This window comes from Haemaphysalis longicornis, unplaced genomic scaffold (assembly GCF_048455015.1).
Source record: "Haemaphysalis longicornis isolate Haplotype H1 unplaced genomic scaffold, Haemaphysalis longicornis Haplotype H1 scaffold_2, whole genome shotgun sequence".
NCBI classification, from domain to species: Eukaryota; Metazoa; Arthropoda; class Arachnida; order Ixodida; family Ixodidae; genus Haemaphysalis; species Haemaphysalis longicornis.
Window position 1 is genome coordinate 163,455,806 of NW_027526295.1, and position 25,179 is coordinate 163,480,984.

A 25,179-nucleotide genomic window follows, 5' to 3' on the forward strand; every position below is an offset into this window, starting at 1 on the left:
GTCAAAAAACAAAGGAAAGGAAAAAACGTTCCGCCGCGTTATGGTAGCACCATTTTGGTTGACAAACGGTAAACAGGGCTCCGCAGCAGCTTGAAGACCTGTTCTTGTGATGTCGTTCCAGACTTCATCAAAGCACACGACTTCGCGGGAGAATCAAAATTTTAACTTAAATTGATTAATTTCTCAGTCAATAAAGCATCGTTTGCTTCCGGATAAGCTCTAGGGGCACTATGAAGCACAAACTTTTTTGAATAAAACTGGTATATTTTGTCTGCATGGCCCCGTTAAAGCAGGCGTCGCTTCTTCAGACGATTTCTTTGCTGTTAAAACATTTTTGTAGCTTGGGAATTTTACGAAGTCTGATATCAACTAATGAAGCACCCAGGGCCCTTTGCGAAGTGCATTCTGCTTCTCGCCTGAATGTTACTTCCAAAATTTGCATGTTCAAATCACTCATCTTGGCTTCAGCACATGTCTATTACCCAAGTTTCTAATGCAAAGGCCAGGAGACGTTCATGAGGTCCGCCTTTAGACAGCTACGGCCATGGAACCATTGTGACGTTGGGGACCCGTGCTCGCCTCGCATTACGGGTATCCTCGTTCGAATCCCTGCACCAGCGAACCTTTCTCTCCTTTGTTTTCAACTCAGTTTTGTTACTTTGTTTACCCGTAACTGACATCACCTTGTTTGTCAGGCGACTCCGTCAAATAGCACAGGTAGAACTTCACCTACAATGACGCCGCGAAGTCAGTGATACCACCCGCGACCCTTATAACTGAAAGGGATTGTTTGTACGACGGCTGGCGTTACATCATAACCAGACTGGTATCCCTTCCGGATACCAAGCATGGTCATCCATGGTATCGTTAGCAGCAAGCTAGTCACTTTGGATTTTTAGGTCGCACCCTACCACTTTTGGTAACTTCAGTGAAATGCAGTGAAGCACCAGTGCAGGTAAGAATTCGTGAACTTTGGTAATAAGGGGGAGTGAAAGAAGCGGCGTTGTTCTTAGTCGTATGTTCGCAATAAATTTCCTGCATTTGGGTGCAACTTAGAAACGACAATGGAAGTCGCCACTGCGCCTCGCAACCGCATCCGGCTGTTACTCTGCGCGGCGCAAGCAGTCCGCCTTACTACGAGCCTTTAGAACGCGAGAAGACTTCTTTTCCACGATTTCTCGCACTTCATCTGCTGATAAACCGCCCGCCGTGGTGATTCACTGTCTAGGGCGTTGTGTTGCGGAGCCCTAGGACACGGGCTCGATCCCGGCTGCGATTGGCGATTTTCTGACGGAGGCAAAAAGCGAAAACGCTCGTGCGTCGAGATTTCGGCTCACGTTAGGAATCCCCAGGGGGTCAAGAATAATCCAGACTTATCCCCTACGGCGCACCTGATGCATGGGGTAGCTTCGGTGAGTTGAACCCCCAGGATTATTTTTGCTTATGAACTAATGCACGGACGAGAAACGAACTAGTTAAGAGAAAGCAGACGATATCACGCATTAAGGGAATCTCCCTTCAAAACGCGTTAGCCCATTCAAATCCGGATCCGCTGCGTCGGCGGAGTGATACGCTACATGAGCTATTGCCGTTCTTATCTTGCACCTGAGTATAATATCAAACGCCACATAAATTTGTCGGCTTTTCGTGTATTGCTCACAAGTGTACATAGAAACTGTTTTTGTTTCTTGCAGGGCTGTCGAAATTATCCGTCCGGACGACGTTCTTATATCGACCCCAAATATATTATCATCGTCTGTGTTTTACATGTGGTTTCTTGGCTTACACGTGGGCGCAACCATGGTGATACGTGAAGTGCGCCGAGGTGTTCCCATCCTTCCCAGCCAAGTCGAGAACGTGAAGGTGATTTACGCAGCCCCGCATGATTTCGTAATTTAGGAAGGGCGTGAAACATGTATAGAAATTTCAATTTTCTTTTTCGTTCAGGCTAGTGTAAACTAGAAGTAATGAACAAAACTCTCGCTTTGCATTTATGGCAAACAAAATGGGTAACAATGTCATTATTAATTATTTTCTTAATTTTGAATCCCGTTGGTTATATGTTTACCTGTACGCTGATGTTTTTTTTTTTTCACATATATGTAAATTTCAGTTTGTTGATTATGTGTTTAACCGGTTCTGACGGCGTGGAAAAACGTCTCGGGATGACTAAGCTACCTATTGGCGGTGCGATGTCTCCGTGGCGGCACCGGGCTCCTCACGTCAACTTAGGGACTCACGCTGTGGCCGTCTGCTGCACTGCCATTGTGTGTGGCAGCAGTTTTATATTCGAACTTGCCTGTTTTGATGCCTGAGTGCACTGAAAAGCGTTTCTTCTTTCCTTAAAATATATTTTGAGCGTGTGACGCCTCTAAATACCGTCAAGCTGTGTCCCGCAACAAATTGGATTAGCAGAACATCATTGTAGGTCGTGTTTCCTAGCTTACTTGCGAGGACCAAGGCTCAGGGCTTCCTAATAAACATTGAAACTGCATAGGTGCCATTTAAATATTTTAAGCACACGGCATTTTGAATGAAAAACCTTGAAAATTGAGAGGAGAGTATCGCGGACTTATACGTTTGCAAGCAAGCCTAATGCAGAATTGTATGCGTGCTATCACGAGGAAGTGATAATTAGGGCCGCTGGTTTATCACTCTGGTGGTGGAGGGATATCTGGATGCCAAGGAGTCCGACGGGGTTTTCTCGGGGTTTGGTGTTGATTTGAATGCAACTGATTTGTGGCTTCGCTATTCTGCTGGTGTCCCATGCGTTCAAGATTCACCGAATAGTTTCTGCTTTTTTTATTCTGGCCTAAGACCCCTCTCTCAGTTGGTACAAAAGTCATGAGCTGGTTTAAGAAGGTACACTTTTTTAGTGTGTCTTTTTAATCCTAAGAACCGCACTTTGTCACGGTGTTGTTGGACTAGCCAAAATATACCTATTTCCAGCAGTGATGTCTCTTCTGGAGCCACGTATTTCTCCCGCATGGCTCGCAAGTCGCAATGTTTCCGCCTGTTTTGTGTATCTGCTTGCATGTCTTTATGACACTTGGGCGGTTGGAAAGCACTAAAAATATAGGAACTTGGTTTAGTGACGACACTGTGTAGCACAGAGGTATTGTAGATTGGCGGAAGATGTGACTGTTGCTGAAAATGACACACCTGGGAGTCAAGGAGCTAACATTGTTATATACTATAGTCTCCGCCATCTTCAGTCCCATTAGTCCCTTCATGCTTAGCGAACAAACGCATCTAGATTCATATACCTCTGACCCTCATGTTCACGGATCGCGCGCAAGAAGACTGCGACCTTCGAGAGAAAAAACGGAGTTCCTCTTCCACCACCTTTTCTAGGCTGTGAAAATGATCAGCGTTCCATCGCAGCTGAGATGCATGCTGAACGCAATGAAAACGCCGGAATTCTCCGACAGCCCTCTGCGGAAGTGTCTGAAGAAGTTGGCTGTCATCGGATCGTCAATGCCCCCCGCCCTGGTGAAAGAACTCAGAAGCACGTTTCAGCTGGAGGAACTGCGCAGCGTCTACGGCATGAGCGAGGTTGGAGGCCCCCTCACCTCTCCTCCACCCGGAGATGTCTCCGGACTGGACGTCGGCTTCCCGGTTCCGGGAACGAGAATGAAGGTAAGGCTGCAGTTCAGTGAAAAAGAAAACCATAGATGACCTGCATTGCGTTAGTGAGGCATGTAAGGTGTAACCCTTTTTTCGCAAAATTGCAGCATTGCAATAAAACGGGGAAAATTGAAATGACCTGCTTCGATGCCACGAGTGTATGCAAGTTGACCTAACTACGCCTGTCGTTTTTTTCCCTAACAATGAACTTGCTAGGGACTGCCGTAGAGCAGAAACATGTCCACGGCTACGTAATGCTGCTGACGATCCTCATTAGCGCATAGTTATTACAATTACGGTGATCCTTCCCAATAGACCTCCGATTGCCCTCGTTATAAGCGTTCTAAGTAATCTCCAAGACTGATACAGGCCGAAAACATAAATGCGAAAATATGCTACCAATCCTTCTGGTACACCACTGTAGCGTTAAAGCTAATTCTGCAGTTTTGGCAGGAGTGTTAAAAGGGCCATGCAAGCAAAATACAAGTTTGTTTTATTCGAAAGAGTTTGTGTTTTATAGTGCCCCCAGCTCTGGTCCGGCAGCAAAAAATGCTTTATTCGCTAAGGAATTCGTCAATTTAGGTTGAAATTTTGCTCCTGCCGCCAAATCGGCTGTTTTCGTGATGTCTGCCATTAAGTCACAAGGGCGGATATTCAAACAAACTTCCAGTGCGACTTTAGCCTCTGCAGCCTTTCTTACCATCAGTTTTCTCTGATGTCGCTACCATACGGAGCCGCGGACCGTTGTCCGCCGTTGCTTTGTTTCTTACCGTATTTGCTTCTTGCTTGTTCTTGCTACGGTAAAAAAAAATTTGTTTTCTGAAACATGCGGTATGCTCGACAAACAGGGTCACGTAAGATAACGTCGCTTACGCCATTAGCCCAGTGTCGCGTAGTACCCCTGTCACATGGCAGGTGTAATGACATTTAGAGCCAGTGTCATTCGCTCTAAATGTCATTAATTCGGCGCTACACGAGAAAAACGAATGACATTTGCGGCGAATGACATTTAGCCGCTAACTGAGGTCCCGGACCTCAGTTATCGGCCAAATGAGTAGCCTTGACAGCAGTGGCGCGTCACTATAGACAAGAAAATTCAGTATAAACCAAAGAATAGTGTTTATAAAAACTGTAAGTGACCTTATATTTTCCTCTTCGTGTTGTTGTTCAAATAAACAAAGACAAACGAGTACTAACACAAAATAAAATCTCGTCCCCAGTGCGCGCGCTACCGTAATACGGATTTTTAAGTGCGAATGCACTTCTTAAGCGACCCTGAATCACGCGTCCACCGCCGTCCGTCCATCCGCACCACATACCCACTTAGGGCGATTGGCCAAGAAGAGTTCCTAATTTCTTTAGCACATACCCACTTAGGGCGATTGGCCTAGTCCTCCAGCGCGCCACCGCGCCCGCCGCCCCGCCCCGAGTGCCCCCAGGCCACCGATGCCATCGACAACTGCTGCTTCGCCAGGAGCGGAAGTCGGGGCGAGTACTGCGGCGTCTACCTCGTCGGTCACGTCTACGCGAACCTCGTGTCGCACGCCGTGTCCACCTCGCCGGTCAGGGACGAGTCGCCGTACAGTGCCGTCTACACCGACGCGTACTCGGGCGACGGAATCGTGGTCGTCACCCTCTACCTCGCGCCAAACATCTCGCGCGACGACGTCGTCGAATACGTGGACGCGGCGATGGAGAGTGTGGCCAGGCGCGTAAAGCCCTCGGACCCGGTCGTGGTTGTTGGGGACTTTAACGTGGACGTGCGAAAGGGCGGCGAGTGGTTGATGGAATACATGCTCGCCAACCACTCCATGACGTGCCTACCGCTAGAGGCTCCCACCACCATCAACGGCAGCTACATCGACCTGGCCTTTGCGAGGAACTATCTGATACGAGCGGTCTTGCAACAACTCTTGACCGTACATTTCAGTGACCACAAGGCGGTCATAATGACCGTCAACTACAACGACAACACCAACAAGTGCTGAATAAAGAATACTGTCGTTTCACATTACTTGCGTGTGTGTGTGATCTCCTCGAACATACACTTTAATTCACCAAGATTTCCAGAGAACGACTAACGGGGTGTGTGAATCCCCACTTGATCACGCGGGGGTGTTAAATGCAACTAACGGGCGAATGCCAACACAGTTCAACATAACTCCCCCTCATAGCATCACCCGTGCATTCGCACTTCCCCATGCTCCCCTTCGGGGAAATGCGGGTGAAACACTGCGTGACCTGGTTCCTCCGCCTGTGGTGTATTTGCGGACTTGTCTCGGTTTTGAGATGTCTACTGATATCACCTAAACCGGCGATTTTCTTATTTTTATTTTTCAATAAACAATCCTTTATTATGTTTTTTTATAAATATTATGTGTCAGAACATTCTAGATGTGCTTGAAATATAATTTTGCGGTTTTGCGGCCTCGCTAATCGTCACCGCTATCACAATCAAATGACATTTGTTTCGCAGTGTAGACCCGCATGGCCGAACCGAATGTCATTAACAGCTAATGTCATTCACTTTGAAAGACACTGGATTTGTCGTGAGACAGGGGCATCAGACAACTCGAAAGAGCTGGACTGCTGTGCAGTTAAAACAAGCATAGTCCGCCCTGTGTTTGCATGTACTTCGTAACTTTCATTGCTACCCCACCATTCGTGCTGCCGTAAAATGAATATGCCTTACACTTAAGCGCAAATATCCCGTTCGGCAAGCTCATTAGCCCTGCTTAATTTTCGTTCGCGTTTGCTGGTTTCAGCAAATCGCGCAGCTGGGCATATGGTATCATGGGTTCTGTTGCAGGTAATAAGCTAGTGGGTCGCATGGCCATTCCCTTTTTTCCTAATTATATCGCTTATTTCAGGGAACTGTGCGTGGAAAGCGGTGTCCGTATGATTCTAACGAGACAATCTTTCGAATGAACCAAACTTGCATTTTATCTGCATGGCCCCTTTAAACCAGTGAACATAAAGGGGGGGGGGGGGGGCACGAGCACCGAGGCGCAAGCAATGGAATTGGTGTTTAGGAGCGCATTACCCTGGTCGACGTCTGCTGAGACTTACCACCGGTACCACGCCTTCCTGCCTGACACTTCACCTTCTCCCCTGCGCAACTTCCCTGCTCTCCTTGCAGATAGTCGACCCGGTCAGCGGCAACGTTCTGGGTCCGATGGAGCGCGGGGAGGTTCTCTTCGACACGCCCTACAAAATATCCGGCTACATCGGCAACCCAGAGGCCACGGCAGCCTTCATCGATGACCAGGGCTGGATTCATACCGGTAAGCCGAGATCAAAAAGGACATCGGAAACAGAACAGTCGTGCAAAGAAACCATTGCAAGGGATATAACTATCCGACCTTCAGCTGTTTGTTGTGCACAGGTGGGTAAATGAGCCTCATAGCATTTTCATAGCCGGTTTTGTGGATTGGATATGAATCTCTATGATTATAGGCCCACTTGATAGATCCTCGGGTGGTCTAGACAAGTTTGCAGCCAGCCACTACATCGCGCATGATAGGACAAGTGCAGCTTCTGTGCGTAAAACATCACTTTTCGGGAGATATAAATACACGCTAGTCGCGCCTTGATGCCATTGCTGTGGCGTATACGCTGAGCATCCCATGTTTATGCGGGCCGCGAATAACACTGTGTGCCCTGTTCACCTGCCCGTGGTGTAATCGCAGCCGCTACCGAAAGGTTACGCGAAGCCGGATATCGCAGGAACGGAGGTGGGTAACTGTGCCACATTAATTTTAAAACTATTTGTCATGACGGAGCTGCACACGGCTGGTCGAAAGGAAAATCGGGCGGTCATGTGCACACAGAAAATTCCAAAGCGCCACCAGATGCGCATGCGCGAAAGAAAACGTGGTTGAAGAGCAGTTAGAAGGAAGGTTAGATTGGCAGGGTTTATAGATGACGTTGTTACAACACGTTGTTACCGACCGTGTAAAGTGAACATCGGAGCGAGTGAAGTTGACGTGCAAACACCAATTGGACGTTTCAGCTTCGCTGGTTAACTGTCTGTACAGAGTACACGGGAGCATTTTTTGAACTTTATGACTAGCTTAAGGCCGCATGTACAAGTTATGTAATGGAAAGCAGCCAATTTAATCATCGCCCACTCTGCTAGAAGCCCGAAAGCAGCTCGTGGTTTGGGATACCCGCAGCCAATGTTCACTTTGCCGTGCATGTTCAATCTGGCTTAGACAGGGCACCTTACGCGCTTACGCAAGGTTGAAAAACAACATAACTTTGCGCCGAAGTTCTATACACTCATAGACTGCGTAGCATTTATAGCTGACTGTCTTCGTCAGGCGTTTAAAGACGATAGTCTTTCTTGGGCTACTTGGACGGGAAAATTTTGGTCTGTATGTCTGTCTGTCCGTCTGTCACTCGATTCAGCCGGCCGGCCAAAACGAAACATTTTCTGCGCAATAGCCTTTTATACTCACAGCCAAATTTAAACGTACAAGTCCGGTGTCAATGTTCCTACTTGTCAACATTGTTGAACAAGAACACGACATTTCGCAAATATAAGGCCGAAAATCAATACGTGAGTGATATTTGCAATGTTCCTTTATTTTAAAAAAATTTACGGATGCTTGCTTTTTGTGATAGCAAATAAAATACTACATAAACCGCACAGAAAACTGTCATCTGCTGTTGCCCGCGCCACCTGTAGGAATCCTAAAAATCAAACGGCAACAGCAACGAAAGGTTCAACTAGATAGGTTCCGCGTTCCGCTTAGAACGCTCGTGGAGTGGGGAAACGGGGTTCTATAAACGTTGTAGTGGGGTGCCTCGATTCAAGCGCGTCTCCGCCGTATGGCAGCGCTGGCATCCAAGCACCCGACGGGGAGCAGTGCAACGCGATAAATTCAAATTGACTGAGCAAACCTCTGGCATGTTATCTTGGAAGAAACGAGACGGGAGAGGAACAGAATGAGTGGTGAGCGGGAAAGAGAAGGGATGCATTTACTTGCCAGTGGCGCCAGTCGACTATCGTCTTGCGTCGACATTTGCAACGAAAGGAGCAGATACGCGGCCAATTTTTTTCCAGACAACGGGTTGGAGTTGCGCGTATTTTTGTGGTTTGAACCACCCGAACGCAGTTTTCTGGCGCGAGTTTCGTTGTTTTGTTTCTGTTTTTTTTTTTGGCACCGCTTGTTACAGACCGAAGAAGACTCTTTGTTTTGTCTTTTGTTTTTGGTTTGATTGTCACTCGCCTCTCTTCAACGCTGTTTTTAACTCGCATTTTTATTATTGTGCGTAAAAATAATCTGACGAAGATTCTAATTAGAAGTATATTGCACTTGGCGTTTCCGTACTTATGTCTTTCTTTCAATCAGCTCAAGTGTACCTGCGCGCTAAGCAAGGTTGACCTGTGCAGTGTATGGACCGTGCTACCTGCTTAGTAGTAAGAGAGGGTTTTGCCTTTTCGCCTCCAGGCCTGATACTATGAAGGGCAGATGTGTGGCGCTAGTGATTTTTCGGACAAAGAGCGTACATGCACCACGAAATAAGAGAATAAAAACTTGTTCGTAATCACACAAAACCACAAGTTACTAGTTAATGAAGGCTATGCATTAAAAATTGGCGGATCCCACGAGCACGTGGGAATAGACGTAAAGCGAAGCTTTTTACATAGTCAATAATGTCAGTGGCCTGAACGGCACGACGGTGTTCATGTCGCACTCTTTGAAATCGCTGCATGGTCGTCATGACAAAATTGGGTTGAGTCGAAAGTGCGGGAGGCGTTTTTGTTCGCTCGTCGCCTTTCGGCGTCTGTCGTCTTTCATTTGCACCCCGCGTCGTTGTTTTTAGTCGCGTGTTCGAGCCAGCATACGGAACGTACATTCGCGGTCTGTTCCACGTTTCGTTGTTTGCGAAGACATACCTGTTCTGCACGTAACTTATTTCAGACCTGGATGTCCTGGACGCTACGGGGACGTTTTTTAGAGACTTTGTTTAGGCGTGGCCAAGTGGTCTTTGCGCCGGCAAGATGATGATGATGATGATGATGATTAGTGGCCTTCCCTTTGTATCTGAATGTAGGTTGTCAGCAACCGACTTGGCTGTTCCGTTACACTAACTTGCCCAACTCTTACGTAACTTAATAGGTCTGCCTCCCCATCTCCCATTCCCCTGTTTTAAACTTCCATCGCTTCCTTCGCCCTCCCCCTTTTCCCCGCTGTTCTAAATGCTCATCCGGTTGATTAGTGCCCCACGTACCCATCTCTTCCCTACTTTTGTTCCACCACCATTCCAGTCGCCTCTTCGTCACCCCTGATGTCGAGGTTCCCCCTAACCGCAAATCCCAACGCGTCCGCCTATGTCGTTTCCCCCTCACCCCGTGGTGGTAGTATCTCTGTGCAGTCTCTGATAATATGGTCAGTGGTTTCCTGATTTCTACCGCAGCATACACACCTGATGCCTGTAGATACCCGTGTATGCCCGGGTTCTCATACACCCCTCCCGTGCCTCAAAGAGCAATGCACTGCCTTGCGTATTTCCCTAGAAACCTTCCTTGCTGATTTCTGGTTTCTCTGTCCTGTAAATCTCCAGGTTTCTTTTTCTTTCGCTTACGTTCTGTGTGCCCAATTCGTTGTTCAGGTGCATTGACCTGCTTTTTAACTGTTGTGCTTACCCGCCTTTCCCCTACTGACTTTCCGTGCCGCTTGGTCAGCTATCCGATACTCCGCGTCCACCGCGGGCCCACGCTCCTCATATACAGTACTAAAACACTCTCAAGGCACATTTTTCGCCCTCCATGTCACGAAAACGTTACTCAAATTTTATCTTGCTTTGCGCCTCCCTTGTCTCAAGAACGACCAGTCCATATCCCCCTGTACGGCTTCGTTCGTAGTTTTGCTTTGGGCCCCTAGGGCCAGTCTGCCTACCGCCCTCTGATTTACCTCCAGGCCCGCTTGGGTCTCTGGTTTCCTGCACAGAAACGAATTTCTGAAAGTCCTTTCTGGTATCATGACACCTTTCCAGACTCCCCTTACCACCTCATATTTGCTGTAGGCCCACAGTGCTCTATCCTTCATTATAGCCGCGTCCCGTCTTCCTGTCGTCTTAAGATGAGCCTCACGCGCATGCGTGTAATCTGCGCCGTAGTTAAACCAAAGTACTAAATATTTATACTCTTTTACCCGTGGTATTTCTACTTGTTGCACTGATACTGTTGTGTCATCCGTGATCCCCGATTTTTCGTTGCTAAAGGATAGCCCTAGTTGCGACGCTCCTTCCCCGCATATATCTATCGAGCCCTGCATACCTATCCTTTTGTCCGCCATCAACAAAACGTCGTATGCATACATTAATTCTGTAACTCGTAATTCCACTACCTGCCAGTTTTTCATGTACGATCAGTCGAATCCCAGCGTAATGCTCTCTAGCTTCCTTTCTAACCCCGCCATGTAGATAATGACTAACAGTGGAGAGAGAGGACATACTCGTTTAAATCCCTTGAAGGTGTGTACAGGCCTATTGTATGCTACCCCCTCCCACACTATTTGCACTTGGCTCCGCCTGTATTTGCACTTGGTTCCCAGAGTAAGTGAATAAATTCTGCCCCCTCCCTCGGCCTCCAGGATATCCCATAATCGCTCCCAGTCTACGTCTTAATGTCGAGAAAGACTAACCACAAAGGTCGGTTTTGCATCTTCGCCATGGGTTGTCATCTAGTCCCCTGTCCTTTCGAAACCAATTTTGAAGTTCCCTTATAATCCTATGCTCTAGCCACTTCTCTAGCTCAAGTTCATTGCCTCCATTCCTAACTGTACAGCATTGACATGATGGTGACTGGCCTGCACGAGCTTGGTTTAGTCTTGTCTCACTTGCTCTTGTACGTTAAGTTCACCCTGCTCGCTTGCCACGTGTCCGGTATTGCCTTCTTCTCTATACCTGTGATGATGGCTTGTAGGAGCTTTTCCTTACTTTTTGGCCCTAATTGGTTGATCTACTCCACAGTGAAAAAAACAATTATAGGCAACAAGTGCATCCACTGAAGTTTCAGCCACTAACCTACGTGTTCTTTACCCTTGAATGCATGTGCATACGTTTGCTTAAGTTGTCTTGAAAAAAAGTATTACGTCTCCTCATGGAATTCAGCCGGCAGCTGTGCTAACCAGAGACACAATGTAACGCCATTCTTCACTGGCGCGTACGGAGTAGTTGCAGTGAAATTTCTGTCACTGTATCAAAGTATGTAAAGCACCAGTTTGATCTACTTTGATTAGACAGAATTTTGGCACCTAACCTTCTTTCGTGGCATCGTGAATTTTTTCTCTCACTGTTCGTCTCTGTGTCCCTATACAAGCCTCTCCACCTCGTCATCCTAAACTAGCCAAAAAGGATCCTGGGTCCTGTTTGGAAAGTTTGGGACGAAGAGACTACCCGTAGGATCCAGACGGGTATTCTCCCTATACCTCACTTGGCTACACCACAAATATCCAATAGAATACCCTGCATAATTCCTTTCAACCAGGCACCCATGTTCATATCATTATCGGTTGTGCTCGCAACCCACATGTCCCACCTCTTTCCTCTCCCCCTTACCCTCCCCTAGCTGTGGGCGAACGTGACGCTCTGCTCTAACCTCGACGCCAGCGACTATTGGTCTCCAAGTCAGAAACCGCCAAGTCATCACATAAGCTCCTTGACTGAGGAGCCACATCCACTTCTTCGCTACATAAAGTTCTTCCCTCTTGCTTTTACTGTTCGTCTCAGTTCATGTATAAGTGGCTATTTTAGCTTTTCTAAAAGAGAACTTATGCCTATGTTGCAGATTACTTAAGTTAAAAAAAGAATTTGCAATACACAGCACGCTAATCTTCAATTTCTCCCTTGCGCCCTGATTTTTCGCTTAGCAAGAGTTGCGGCGTCCCTCTGATCTTGAGTGAAAGCCATGGGTTATGACTTCTCCTGTGTTTTGTGTCCATCTTAGCCATAGAGACAGTCTTTGCTAACAAAGCGTACCACACAGAAGGGCATATTCAGACACACTGCAGTTACCCCCCCTTTGAGGTAGAAAACCACAGCTTATTTGAAAATAATGAGTTGCAGACATGTACAACAACCACGCCCCAACTACTAACCTTTCATCTACTGTGGTTTAGTATAATAAGACAGAATTACTAGTGAAAGAGAAACAGGGACAAGAATAAGATTACTGGCGACGCAACATTAGCTATAATTTACCGAACTGCGATTTCAGTCGTGACTCTGCACTACGATATCTACGTCTGCCTAATTGTCAGAAGTGCAACCCGGTGTCCCCCACAATTACATTAATATTAAGCTTTTTTGAGTGATCACAGGGTTTAAACCTGCTGCTACAACCTATCCAGGACAGCCGCTGTACCAAACATATACGTCAGACTGTTTCATTTACATCATCAGATTGCATTTCAGGTGCTTGACACTTCTTCCTTTGCAGAAACTTATTCACCTTCCCGCATCCAATTAGGCTTCACTGGATATCCCCAACCCAGTATCCAGGAGAATGCAAATACTGCCAAGAACCTGGTACACTACGACATATTATCCTAGATTGTCGAAAAAACCTGCGCCCACAAACCCTTCCCCGCATTTCAAATCCTCCAGAGAAGTGGGAGACACTGCTGTCCAGCCCCTGCCTCTCGGAGCAGCTCCTGCTCACCGAGAGGGCAGCCGCTGCTAAAACAGCTCATGGATTCCTGTGAAGAGGGAGCCACTCCTACAAGAACACCTTAAACGCTCTCACAATAAGCGTTTTCTCTCTCTCTCTTTCTCTCGACTTTGGAGGCTTCCTCTCAGATGTTAGTGAGTTTAACGTTTTAGTACTGGCAAAGAGTTCCATTTACGCACAAGTATAATACAAAAAGGTTTCAACTAATTCTCATTAATAATGAACCCTTGCATCACTACAATGTGTTTGCGCGGGGGCGTAGAACCGGGTTTCTATCAAATGACTATTTTCAAATTCCTCAACTTATTGAGATTTTCTTTGCCCACGTTAGCTAAATTTCCTTGACCAAAATACTGACAAATGTGTTTTAAAATGTATAGAACCCATTTCAGGGAGAACTCAGCGACAGGAAAGCGTACGTACTACAAGAGCAATTTATTTTTCGTGCTTGAGACAATCTAGTTTTTCTTCCAGCCTTGTGTTTGGCTGACTAAGTAATTTTAACTTTCTTTACTAATGTTAATTAAAGAAGACTGTACACTACTATTATTTCTTTTTTATACTATTCCAACACAACGTTTACTTTTACTTTCGCCGAAATTTTAACCCTCAGTAAAAAAACAAGGTGCCTGCTACTGGGGATGACTAATAATGATGTTATCAAAGTTTGAGACAGAAATGATGAAAAAAAAACCTAGGCTATCGAGGGCATTGCTGCGTCTTTATGGTTGTGTTGTGTTGTGAAATAGGTAAGGTTCCAAAATATTAAGTTAACTACGATAACGTAAGTCGAAAGTGTGGGGTCAGTTTATTACAGTATTGTTTGAATGCGTGCAAAATGTAAGTTTTCTATGTTAGCAATCAAACGAGAATTCTTTCCACAATGCTGATGTCATGCAAAAAAGACAACGCGAAGGCAGCTATTTCAAAGCGTCGAACTTGGCGCCCCTCAGTCACGTCCCCAAGGTCTGTCATGTGACGTCATTAAGCCCGAGTTTCAGACTGTGTCGAAGATGATCTCCCGGCACGAGCACTGCATTCGGTGAGGGGAACAGCAGCCATTCGAAAGACCGCGATAGAGGCAAATAAAACTTCGCTTTGATATGCACTGAGGATTACTATACTCCCTAATACAAATCTACGCGCAAGCCGAACGGCAGTCTGCTCTGTCACCGCGCATATCTGCTGTGTGCCGGGAAGTGATCTCGTGAATAGCGAACCCACGGCGGCGCACATACTGTGCTGTTATCTCGCAGCGCGGCGCCGCCGCGGACTACTACGTTGTTGCAAATTGTGTTTGAATCTCCCGCGGTGCGATGCGATGCCACGTGGTTCGGATGGGCTACGCACGGAGTAGTGGCGGAAGAAACTCTATGGTAGCAGCATCTGAAGAAAGTGTGAAAGAGAGGCAGAAAGAGAGATGGCGCCGAGGCAGCGCCCCCTTTCCCCCTTTCACAATTTCGCCAGAGCCCTGTCGAGCGTCTCGTGCGGGCTCAGCATACTTTCCTACCCCGCACCCTTTAACCAATTTTCCCCCGCCGTTCTTTTACTGCCTTCGCTCGGTCACACGGTTACGACGCCGTCACCGTGCCGGTCGCCATCGCCGCCGAAGCCCAGGAGCAGCCGCCAGACTGCTTGCGCACTAAAACTAGCCTCTTGTTATCAAGGCTTATACGGCATGAACGTGGTCTTCATTCTACCCAAGCTTCGTCTGACTTTACTGCGACGAAAGTTTGCAGTGTTAAAGATTACTGACACAATCTAAGCTGCCAAGTCGTCTTGTATGTTGTCGTGCTTCTTGTAGCGATGATTTAAATAGGTCGCAATTGAAACGCATGGTCTCTCTTCACCCCCCAGCTGACTTGGGCTACTACAACCAAGACGGCAGGCTGTTCCTTTGCGGCCGTCTCAATGTCGTCATCAACTGCTTTGGCAGAAAAGTGCATCCGGCCGAGGTTGAGTCGCATCTACTCGAGCACCCGGCAGTGGAGCAGGCAGCCGTGCTGGGGGTGCCGTTTCCGGAGATGGGGCAGGCCCCAGCCGCCATAGTCGTCTTGACGCACGGCTACTCTCCCGACGAGCAGCTTGCCGAGGAACTGAAGGAATTCGTGTGTGGTAAGCACGAGTGACAATGTTCCTAAATTGCGGTAGCAGTCTTTTTTGACAGGGAGGGCTATCGTGACGGCGTTCTCCACGGTTTTTAAGGTACCCATGCTAGAGGGTGGCCGAAGATCAGAAATAAAACACAAAACTAGAGTGCGCCCCTCACGGCTCCACACCTTGCCAGGAGAAGCAACAGTGCACTGCTATTAAAAGCGCATAAGAAGGCTAAGTGCTTCGAGAAATTTTTCGGCCCAGCTTAAAAAACTTGGCTTTGTGGCGCAACTGCTCTGCGATGTGGGTAAGCCGGCTTCACAGTACGCTTCGCGTATGGAAATTCAGGACAAACCAACTTTGATTTACACTTAAACCAGGGCCTGACAGACATGAAGAAATGTGTAGGAAAGCGATTGAACTAAACTATTAAGGTCGTCAGTGACATACGAATAGCCTTTGCAGGCCCTCCTTCCTTAACCACTGATTTGGAAGGTGTTGGCCCACAATGGGGAGCATTTGTCACTATAATGAATGGGCCCAGGATTAGCGTGAAAATCACGAGTCAGTGACCAGTGCAGGCGCGGGCAAGCGTTGCTTTATTCATAATTGGCAAACAGAAGCCGAAGATAGATAGGCGCAGAAAGCAAGGAGCGAGACTAAGTCTAGAAGCGTTATAAGAGGCAAGAGGCTAACAGGAAAATGTCCTCAATAAAAAAAAAAGAAATGTCCTACAGAGGTTTGTCCGCAGCCCCTCGGGGTGTGGAAGTCAGGACGCGTGCGGGGTCGACGGGGACGTCACGGCGAGGCTGGCTCAGTGACCGGCTCAAGGTTACGTCGCATCCAGGCACGGGACATCGGGCGTCCATCGTCGACCTGGTACATGGGTCACGGCTCGAGGGCGTAGCAGCGGGCATGCGTGCCGAGGGTTCAACCTCCAGGTGAACACGGAGCCGCACTCTCTCGCCCAGCGCGTCACCAGCTCCCGGCACGGCCAGCACAGGGGTTGTCGTGATCAGCGGCGGACGGCTCACGGGCACAGCAGCGGTTGCGACCCAGGTTTTCACCCAAACACGATCACAGGGCCGCGCTCTCAAGCCCCGCGCGTCACAGGCTCCAATCACAGAATCAGCGGCGGACGGATCTCGAGAACAGCAGTGGTTGCACTCCGGGTTTTTTCCCGAACACGATCACAGGGCCGCGCTCTCAAGCCCAGTGCGTCACAGGCGGCGTCCCCTGATCACCGGTGTTGCGAGGTATGCCAGACTGCAGACCGGTGACGATGAAAGGGACGTTTATTCGTTGCTGCATCCTAACGAAGGAGGTCGCCGGCCTTTCGCCGTCCGGACGAGCGTTCCGTAGACAGCCGTTCTCTACCGCTGCCGCAAGACGACTTTCCCGTTTCTCTCTCCTCCGGAGGTCTCGAGTCCCGCGCACCGCCACGACCGCGTGGTTCCGAGAAGCCGGCCTTCCGTCTCCTCTGAAGCCGCGACCCGCTGTCCCCCCGATTCCGCCGGAGAGCACACGTGTTCTTATTTTATCGACCGGACACACAGCCGGTGGTCTAAATCACTTGCTACTGTTGGGCCTTGGCTCCCCTCCCAATGTCTCTCCGACGCGCAGGGATGAGCAGGCGCGCCAGAGTTAATGGCCGCAGAGGTCCCCTCAGAGTCCCGCAGACAACACACTCCTCCTCCCAATTAAGTCCTTCGCCGAGGCTGCGTCCCCCGATGCAGGGTCGAGCGAAGAATGTTCACGGGTCGCATCAAACACTATCGCGCCCACACCGCACGCACACTCGCATGAAAACAACGCCAGCCAGCAGTGCCCGAGCGACGCCGCTGCCAGACAATTCACAGAAGCCCTTCCTTGTCTATCCCCTTTTGTATTCAGCTCTCACCAAGCAGGGTAGCGTGAACACAAAGTAAAAGTCACTACTAAAAAATACTAGCTAAAGTAAACAAACACTCGTAAAACAACTTCCTTTTCTTAGAAGCCTCTACTCAGGCCATCCGCATTCTTGTTTTCGGCACCTTTCCTGTATTTAACTTCAAATGTATACTGTTGAAGAATGAGGCTCCATCGCAAAAGCCTACCATTCTTATCAGACATTTGCTTCAGCCGCGAAAGGGGACAATCGTCGGTTTCTACGATGAATTTGGTTCCCTGAATATAACAGGCTAGCTTTTGGATGACCCAGACGATACACAAACACTCCTTCTCGGAGGGGCTGTAAGCTTCCTCGCGGGGCGTCAATTTTCGACTGAGGTACAGGACGGGGTGTTCGTCACCATTTTGATCAATCTGTGACAGAACGAGACCTAGCCCACGGTTGATCGCGCCGCACTAAACTACAAATTCACGGTCGAAATCCGGTGAAGCCAACACTGCTCTTGAAGCCAAAGCTTCCTTCAGAGATCGAAACGCTGCTTCTTTGGCCGCCGTACAAGTTACGACCTCAGGTTCTAGCTTACGCAAACTATCGGTTAAGGGGCTGGCCGCGTCCGAGTAGCTCGGGATGTAGTGCTGATAATAGCCTGTCATTCCCAGAAAAGACCTCACAGCCTTCTTTGTCAACGGCTTGGGAAAGTCACGGATGGCAGCCACCTTCGTTGCCATAGGCTCACGCTTTCCCCGGTTTATGGTGTGTCCAAGATAGGTGACACACGCCCTTCCCAACTAACATTTTTCCGACTTCAAAGTTAGGCCCGCAGTTCGGAATCGTTCCAGCACCTGTCGTATATGCCCCAAATGGATCGGCCAGTCATCCGAGATAACTGCCACGTCATCGAGATAGGGCAGTGCAAATTCACTCAGCCCTTTCAGGACCCGATCCATTAGCCTTGAAAAGCAAAAGGGCGCATTTTTCAGGCCAAAGCTAATGGTGACGGGCTGAAACACTCCGAACGGCGTGATAAACGCGGCGTATCGGCTAGCTCGTTCCGTTAGAGGCACCTGCCAGTACCCACGCTTTAAGTGAAAGGTGGAGATGAACCTTGCTCCACTAACGAGCTCTACCCTCTCCTCAATATTAGGCAAGGGGTAAACTTGATCTTTGGTTATGGCGTTTGGTCTCTTGTAGTCGACGCAAGGTCGGGGCTCTTTCCCAGGCACTTCGACCAACATCAAAGGAGAGCAATATTTGCTGTAACCTTCCCTTATCACACCCATCTCCAATATCCTGTTGATCTCCGCTTTCATAATCTTCGTCTGCTTGGTAGACACCCTATAGGCTTTTGACTAGAAAGGCGCTTCGGAGGTGAGCTCGATGTCATGCATGATCAAATGGGTTTTCCCTGGCTGTGCCGCAAAACATTCGAGGAATTCCCGAATAACACCTTCTAAATCCCGCACCTGGTTATCGTCTAAGTCGCTTTTGTCGATGGCGCCGAGCACAATTTCTTCTACCGACGGATTAACTTTGCCCCTACAACTGGGAACCTCGACCGAAACTTCCGGTATGGTGTTCAGAGCGATGCTGACGATTTCGGTTCTTTCAAAGAATGGTTTCGTCAAATTCACATGGTAAACTCTCTCTTCATGTCTCCGCCCTGGTAGTCTCACTGAGTAGATCACGTCAGAGATGCGCTGGATAACTTCCGCTGGCCCATCCCAGTGAACCTCGAGACGATTCTGCCTATTCGGAAACAGGAACATCACTTTGTCTCCCTCTGCGAACGACCTGCTCTTCGCATTTCGGTCATAATAGCGCTTTGAGACTCTCTGCTCCGCTTCCAAGTTTTCTCTCACCAATTTACGTGTATGACTCATCCTTTGCGGTAGTTCTACTACATACTCTACCACAGTCCGGTCAACCCTTTGATCCTCCCAAAGCTCCCGAATCAGTCTTAGGGGGCCCCGAAGATTTCTCCTGTACAATAACTCGGCAGGGGCGAACCCTGTTCCCTCGTGCGGCACCGTTTGCAAGGCAAACAGAGTGCCCGGAAGGCAAGAGTCCCAGTCCGCTTTTCTTTCGTGACATAAATCCTTCAAAACTTTCTTGAGCACAGCGTGTCATCGTTCCACGCTGTTGCTCTGCGGGTGACAAGCTGAGCTGCGATACATCCGGATTCCACATTTTTTGAGGAAACTGGTAGTTAGCGCGCTCGTAAAAGTCTGGCCCTGGTCTGATTGTATTTCCGCTGGAAATCTCAACCGCGAAAATATCCCAAGCAAAGCATCGACCACTTTGACGGAAGTCGCTTCCTTCAACGGTATGTCTTCCGGAAACTTCGTTTCCGGGCACAGTAGCGTCAGTAGGTACCCGAACCCTACTTAGTCTTTGGAAGTAGCCCCACCACATCCACCACTACCGGGTGGAATGGCTCGGAAATGATAGTAACACTCACCATTGGGGCCTGCGCCTATCATTGGACTTTCCCACCCTTTGGCAGGTCTCGCAAGTTCGCACGAACTGCTGCACGTCTCGAAAACACCCCTGCCAATAAAATTCCCGTTGTAACCTCAGTGTGGTCTTGTTTATGCCTAACACTCACCATTGGGGCCTGCGCCTATCATTGGACTTTCCCGCCCTTTGGCAGGTCTCGCAAGTTCGCACGAACTGCTGCACGTCTCGAAAACACCCCTGCCAATAAAATTCCCGTTGTAACCTCAGTGTGGTCTTGTTTATGCCCAAATGGCCTGCCCACGTGTGATCGTGGCACAGAGCGAGCACACCCTTTCGATACGTTTCCGGCACCATAATTTGATCGTATTTTCTTCCGCTCTTGTCTTCGTACTTGCGATACAGAATTCCCTGTCTTTCTTGGAAGGTGATATTCTTAGATGAAACATCTTCCTCTGAGTTAACTGCCAAAACCTGCAGTGACGGATCACTTTTCTGCTCCGCTATAAAGCTTCGCGGTCAGTATTCAGCAACTGTTCGTAAACGGGCGCCGTGGGTGCTACCACTGTTGTCTGAAGCTCCCCCTCGCTTACCCTTTCCGACGGGCCCCCTTCCGGAGCCTGGGATGCCCCTGAGTCACCGTCGTAAGTTTCCGTTATCTCAGGAAAAGAAGCATTAGATTCTGGTTCCGCAACCATCTCGGCCAAACTCTCCGACTCGTCTACTTCCACCTCACTTGGCTCACGGCTGTAACATAGCTCATTCGCAAGCTTCCGCGCCTTAGATCGTGTCAGTGCCATTACTTGCGCGTCTGTGAAGGCGCATCCCCTTTTGTTCAGCAACGCCTCGGAGCTGTTCGAGAACAGGCACGGATAGCTTTCCGGCAGCTTCTTTGAAACAGCGGCAATGGTCTCTAGGACCCCGAACGGTCCTTCGATTTTCACCTTTGCTGTAGGCAAACAAACCGAATCCTCGCTGACTGCCTGTCTTATCCACGCACACCCTGACACGTAGTCTTCCGCTCTCACGTAATTTGGGTGGACCACGTCCACGGTGGCTGCCGAATTCCTAAGCACCCTTTATTTCTGCCCATTTACCATGACTTCTTTAGTGTATGGTTTTAGCAGGTCATGGTTGTTTGGATGGCTGCTCACGCACGCAAAAGCCGGCCTCTCATTTCGGCAGTTTCGAGCAAAGTGTCCCGGCTGTTTGCAGTTATAACACATTACAGGTCGCCGGCATCAAAATTTCTCGGGGGGTCTTCGGGATCTTTGACGACCGTTTTCGGTATCGTGTTCGGTGCATCATTACTCACCTGATGTCCTTTAGCCTCCATGAAGCGGTTCTGTGGCGTCTGTGGCGCCGGAGGGAAATTAGCCTTTCTCAACTGGTCCTGGCGCGCCTCCTGACTGACTCTACCTTCTTTGATGTTTCGGCTAGCCACGTATTCATCCGCCAGCTGGGCTGCCTTCTTCACGGATACGCCAACCTGCCGGTCTTTAACCCACAAGCGCATGCTTTCCGGCAAGGTCTCGTAAAAGCGCTCTAAACACATGAGGTCTTTCAATTTAGAGAAATCCTCATCGGAGTCAGAGCCCTTGACCCATTCCGTGAAGTTATCGCTCAGTCCGCAAGCAAACTCAATGAAGCTTTGGTTTGGCTTCTTTTTGTCTTGCCGAAACCTCCATCGAAACTCCTGTCGAAATCTTGTACTTCGCGAGCAGGCTCGACTTCACTAAATTGTAGTCGTCTGCATCGCCAGCACTTAGGCGTGCCACAACCTGCGATGCTTCCCCTGGAAGCAACGACAACAACCGCTGTGGCCAGGTATCGCGGCTGAATGACTGCCTCTCACACAATCTTTCAAAATCTACTACGTAGAGACCGATGCCATCTCCCGTCTTAAATGGCTGAAGCAAATTTGTCATCTTAACTGCGCCTCCTTGTACGACTGAGGAATCACCATTTGCCAGCCTAGCTTGCTGAAGCTTTATTGCCTCAAGCTTAATCTGTGCATCTCTGGCATCCTTCTCGTCCTGCCTCTTCCGTTCCTCATCCTGCCTCTTTCGCTCCTCATCCTTTTCCTTTTCCACTCGGCAAATTTTGGCTCACGCATCTGAAATTTCGTCCTCCTGAAAATTCACCTCCTTAATGGCGCTGCGAATTTCCGGTTTTCTTATTCTTGCATTCACCTCTAGCTCCAACTCCGCTGCTAGCAGCAGCAACTCATCTCTCGTGCACTTTGCTATGTCCATGCTTGGCGAGAGCTTTCTGCCCGCAAACACAAATTAACTACACACCCGGCGGCAGTCAATTTAGCGCCTGACTTGAACCCTGTTCAAAATTGTTTGGCAAAGCTTAGTCGCTCAAGCACTTACCAGCGTGCGGTGCCTGTGTCTCCCAGAGCCACGTTGGGTCGGTCGATCCCGGATCGCCGTTGCCGCACCTTTACAAGTCAGGAAGGCCTCGTTGTCTTCCTCCTCCAGTCTCCCGTCCGCTCGTCACTCGTACCTTCTTCGTCGCTCGTGTCTCCCGGAGGCCACGATGAGGAATCCGCGCTGATCCTGAATCAGGTGGTTCTTCTGCACGAAGTTCTCTCGTCCGCCTTGGCTTATCCCGCCGCTGCCAACCAGTTTGTTACGAGGTAGGCCAGACTGCGGACCGGTGACGATGAAAGGGACGTTTATTCTTTGCTACATCCTAACGAAGGAGGCCCCAGGCCTTTCGCCGTCCTGATGAGCGTTCCGTGGACAGCCGTTCTCTACCGCTGCCTCAAGACGACTCTCTCGTTTCTCTCTCCTCCGGAGGTCTTGAGTCGCGCGCACCGCCACGGCCGCGCGGTTCCGAGAAGCCGGCCTTCGGTCTCCTCTGAAGACGCGACCCGCTGTCCCCCCGATTCCACCGGAGCGCACACGTGTTCCTATTTTACCGACCGGACACACAGCCGGCGGTCTAAATCACTTGCTTCTGTTCGGCCTTGGCTCCCCTCCCAATGTCTCTCCGACGCGACAGGGATGCGCAGGCGCGCCAGAGTTAATGGCCACAAAGGACCCCCCAGAGTCCCGCACACAACACCGGCCTGATTCGATTTTTCTTGGCACCTCAACACAGTAACATTTCAGGTGTACCAGCCATTCGTAATAGCTCACAGTGTTTTAGCAGCACTTAGAACTTAAGGGTAGGGAGGGGCGGCAAGGTTAGAGCCATCTCTTGATGCCGTTGAACGTATTGCTTTTGCTTCTTTATTTCTCGTTTCTGCTTTGCACTCGCTTTGCGGTGACTTTTTGACCAGGCAAGTGCGGCTAGTACTGTCTATAGGTAACCAGTCTGAAGACGATGGAAAAATCTCCCTCCCCCCCCCCCCCCGGTTTGAAAATGAACTCTCTCTCCCTCCATCCATCCATCCCACACACACACACACACACACACACACACACACACACACACGCGCGCGCACACACGCACGCGCACACACATGCACGCACACGCATGCACACGCGCACATAACACATACACGCACACACAAACACACACGAGCGCTTGCGCGCGAGCGTATTTTCCCAAACACATACCACAGCTGGCATAAATAGGAATACACGCTTGCAGCTAAACCACAAAAAGCCATGGGGGTCATGTCGGAGGTTCCTTGAACCCCTTCGGGTGGTGTTAGGGAACCTTGGACGCCGACCAGTCAAAGGCGTTCGAGTGCCCCCTGTCCTGGCCGGGGATAACGGGCTAGGAGAAGCTCTGCCACTGCCGCAGACGTTGGAGGTTCTTCGATCCCCTATGGGCGGATTGTGGTACCGCTGTTCACCCACCACAATAAAAATGGTTACAGACACCCCGCACGAGGGATAAATTGTACTGGAAATCCTTCCGCCACGTCAGTTCGTACCATGTGCGCGAAAGTGTGGTAGGTTCTTCGGTACCACTGGGCACCAACCAGTAAAATCGGTACAAGTACCCCCCAATACAGGGAATCTAGTTCTTGGTAAGTTACTCGACTTCGTCGGCAAATGCCCTAGGGGAGGGGGTTGTAGCTTTTCCGCAGTGAATACAGGCGTACCTACTCGAGTGCGAACCTTTAAAGGAGGATTCACGCCTGGAAGGCTGCCTTTACCCTTGCAAGAGGCCCCTGACCCTTGCCGCTGAGGCGGGGCCGGCTGGCTATCGACAACATCGCATTGCCGGGGCGTGAGAGAGCCTTGAGCCGTTTCCTGCCACTGGCGGTTACCGAGGTGAGCGTCCACTGCGGCTGTGGATGCTCACCTCGGCCATGTGAGGTTTTAAAGGAAGGCTCACCTCGGCCTCATGGGCCTCGGTGGCGCCGGGCACCTGCCGGTAAAGTTTCTGCAAGCGACTCCCCGGCTTTGGTTCTCATCCCTTGTGCGGGACTACAACGTTTGGGAAGGTGACCTGGCTTATACGGGAAATTACCCCAATGGAATGTGGAATGGAGCTACTGGAAAGTGCAAACTTTGTCACCGCAGCGATGGCTCAGAGGTGCAGCACTCGCGTCGTTTGCAAGAGGTACTGACTTCGAATCCGCGTGCCCCCGAACACCCACCGGTTTATTTAAGGGGTATGCATACGACATTGAGATTTGTAAGGCGAAATTGCCCAAGCAAGGCGACATTGTGATTTGTGACCAGTACCAACACAGAGCCTTGCTGAACACCATAAACGCGACGTGAAGTGCCCTGTAGCTTTCCCGGGCAAGCGAAGGGAAAAGTTGCGGTCCCTAAGAAAGGCGTTCACAAATGTGCAGACGCGGCTGAGGAGTTTATTTCACTCGAAAATCTGAACAGTGGTTTTCCGGCTGGAGTTTTCGTAGGCCTTCTTAATATCCATTGCAAGGACAGTTCCAATTCGGCGAGGGCATCCTCAGATCAGGATCATATCAGAAAAGTGCCCCAGTCCATCTTCGACACCCAGCTGTGGTCGGAATCCAATTTGGGCAGGATGATACCAGAAATATTGCTCAAGTCCCCAAGCAAGACGTGTAGCTGGCATGCGCTCCATCAGGTTACAAATCGTTGATGTAAGAGCTATTGTTAATGCAAGGAGTTGATGCAAGATGTAAGGGCCGACGGTGAGAAACACGGTCTGCTGTTTTGCCGGGCTTCGGGATAGCAAAGATTTCCGCGTGACACCAGGAGTCAGGAATCGCGACTTATGTCTATGCTGTATTCATTCATGGCTTCAAGTATGGCGTCAAGTGTGCTGCCTTCTGTGTTCTTAGATAGTTCATAGGGGATGCCATCAGGACCATGTGCAGTGCGCGGCTTGGCATGGCGGCTGGCTGCCAAGAGTTCCGCCACTGTAAAGGGGGCCTCAACCTATTTAATGTCGCTGCATGTGGGCAATGAACCGGTCGGATGCCAGTAGGCAGTTTGGAATTGTAAAGACGGCTGGTGGAGCGTCAAATGTG

At 49.4% G+C, this 25,179-nt stretch overlaps 1 protein-coding gene across 1 annotated transcript in view; it reads left to right on the top strand.

Moving 5' to 3' along the window:
- Positions 1 to 25,179, top strand: part of LOC144167482 (luciferin 4-monooxygenase-like) — a 68,815-nt gene that overhangs the window by 30,677 nt on the left and 12,959 nt on the right. The window contains exons 5-8 of the mRNA XM_077696737.1: positions 1,695 to 1,863; positions 3,355 to 3,639; positions 6,767 to 6,911; positions 15,167 to 15,424. Coding sequence (XP_077552863.1) covers positions 1,695 to 1,863; positions 3,355 to 3,639; positions 6,767 to 6,911; positions 15,167 to 15,424 — 857 coding nt within the window. The remainder of the gene's footprint in view (positions 1 to 1,694; positions 1,864 to 3,354; positions 3,640 to 6,766; positions 6,912 to 15,166; positions 15,425 to 25,179) is intronic.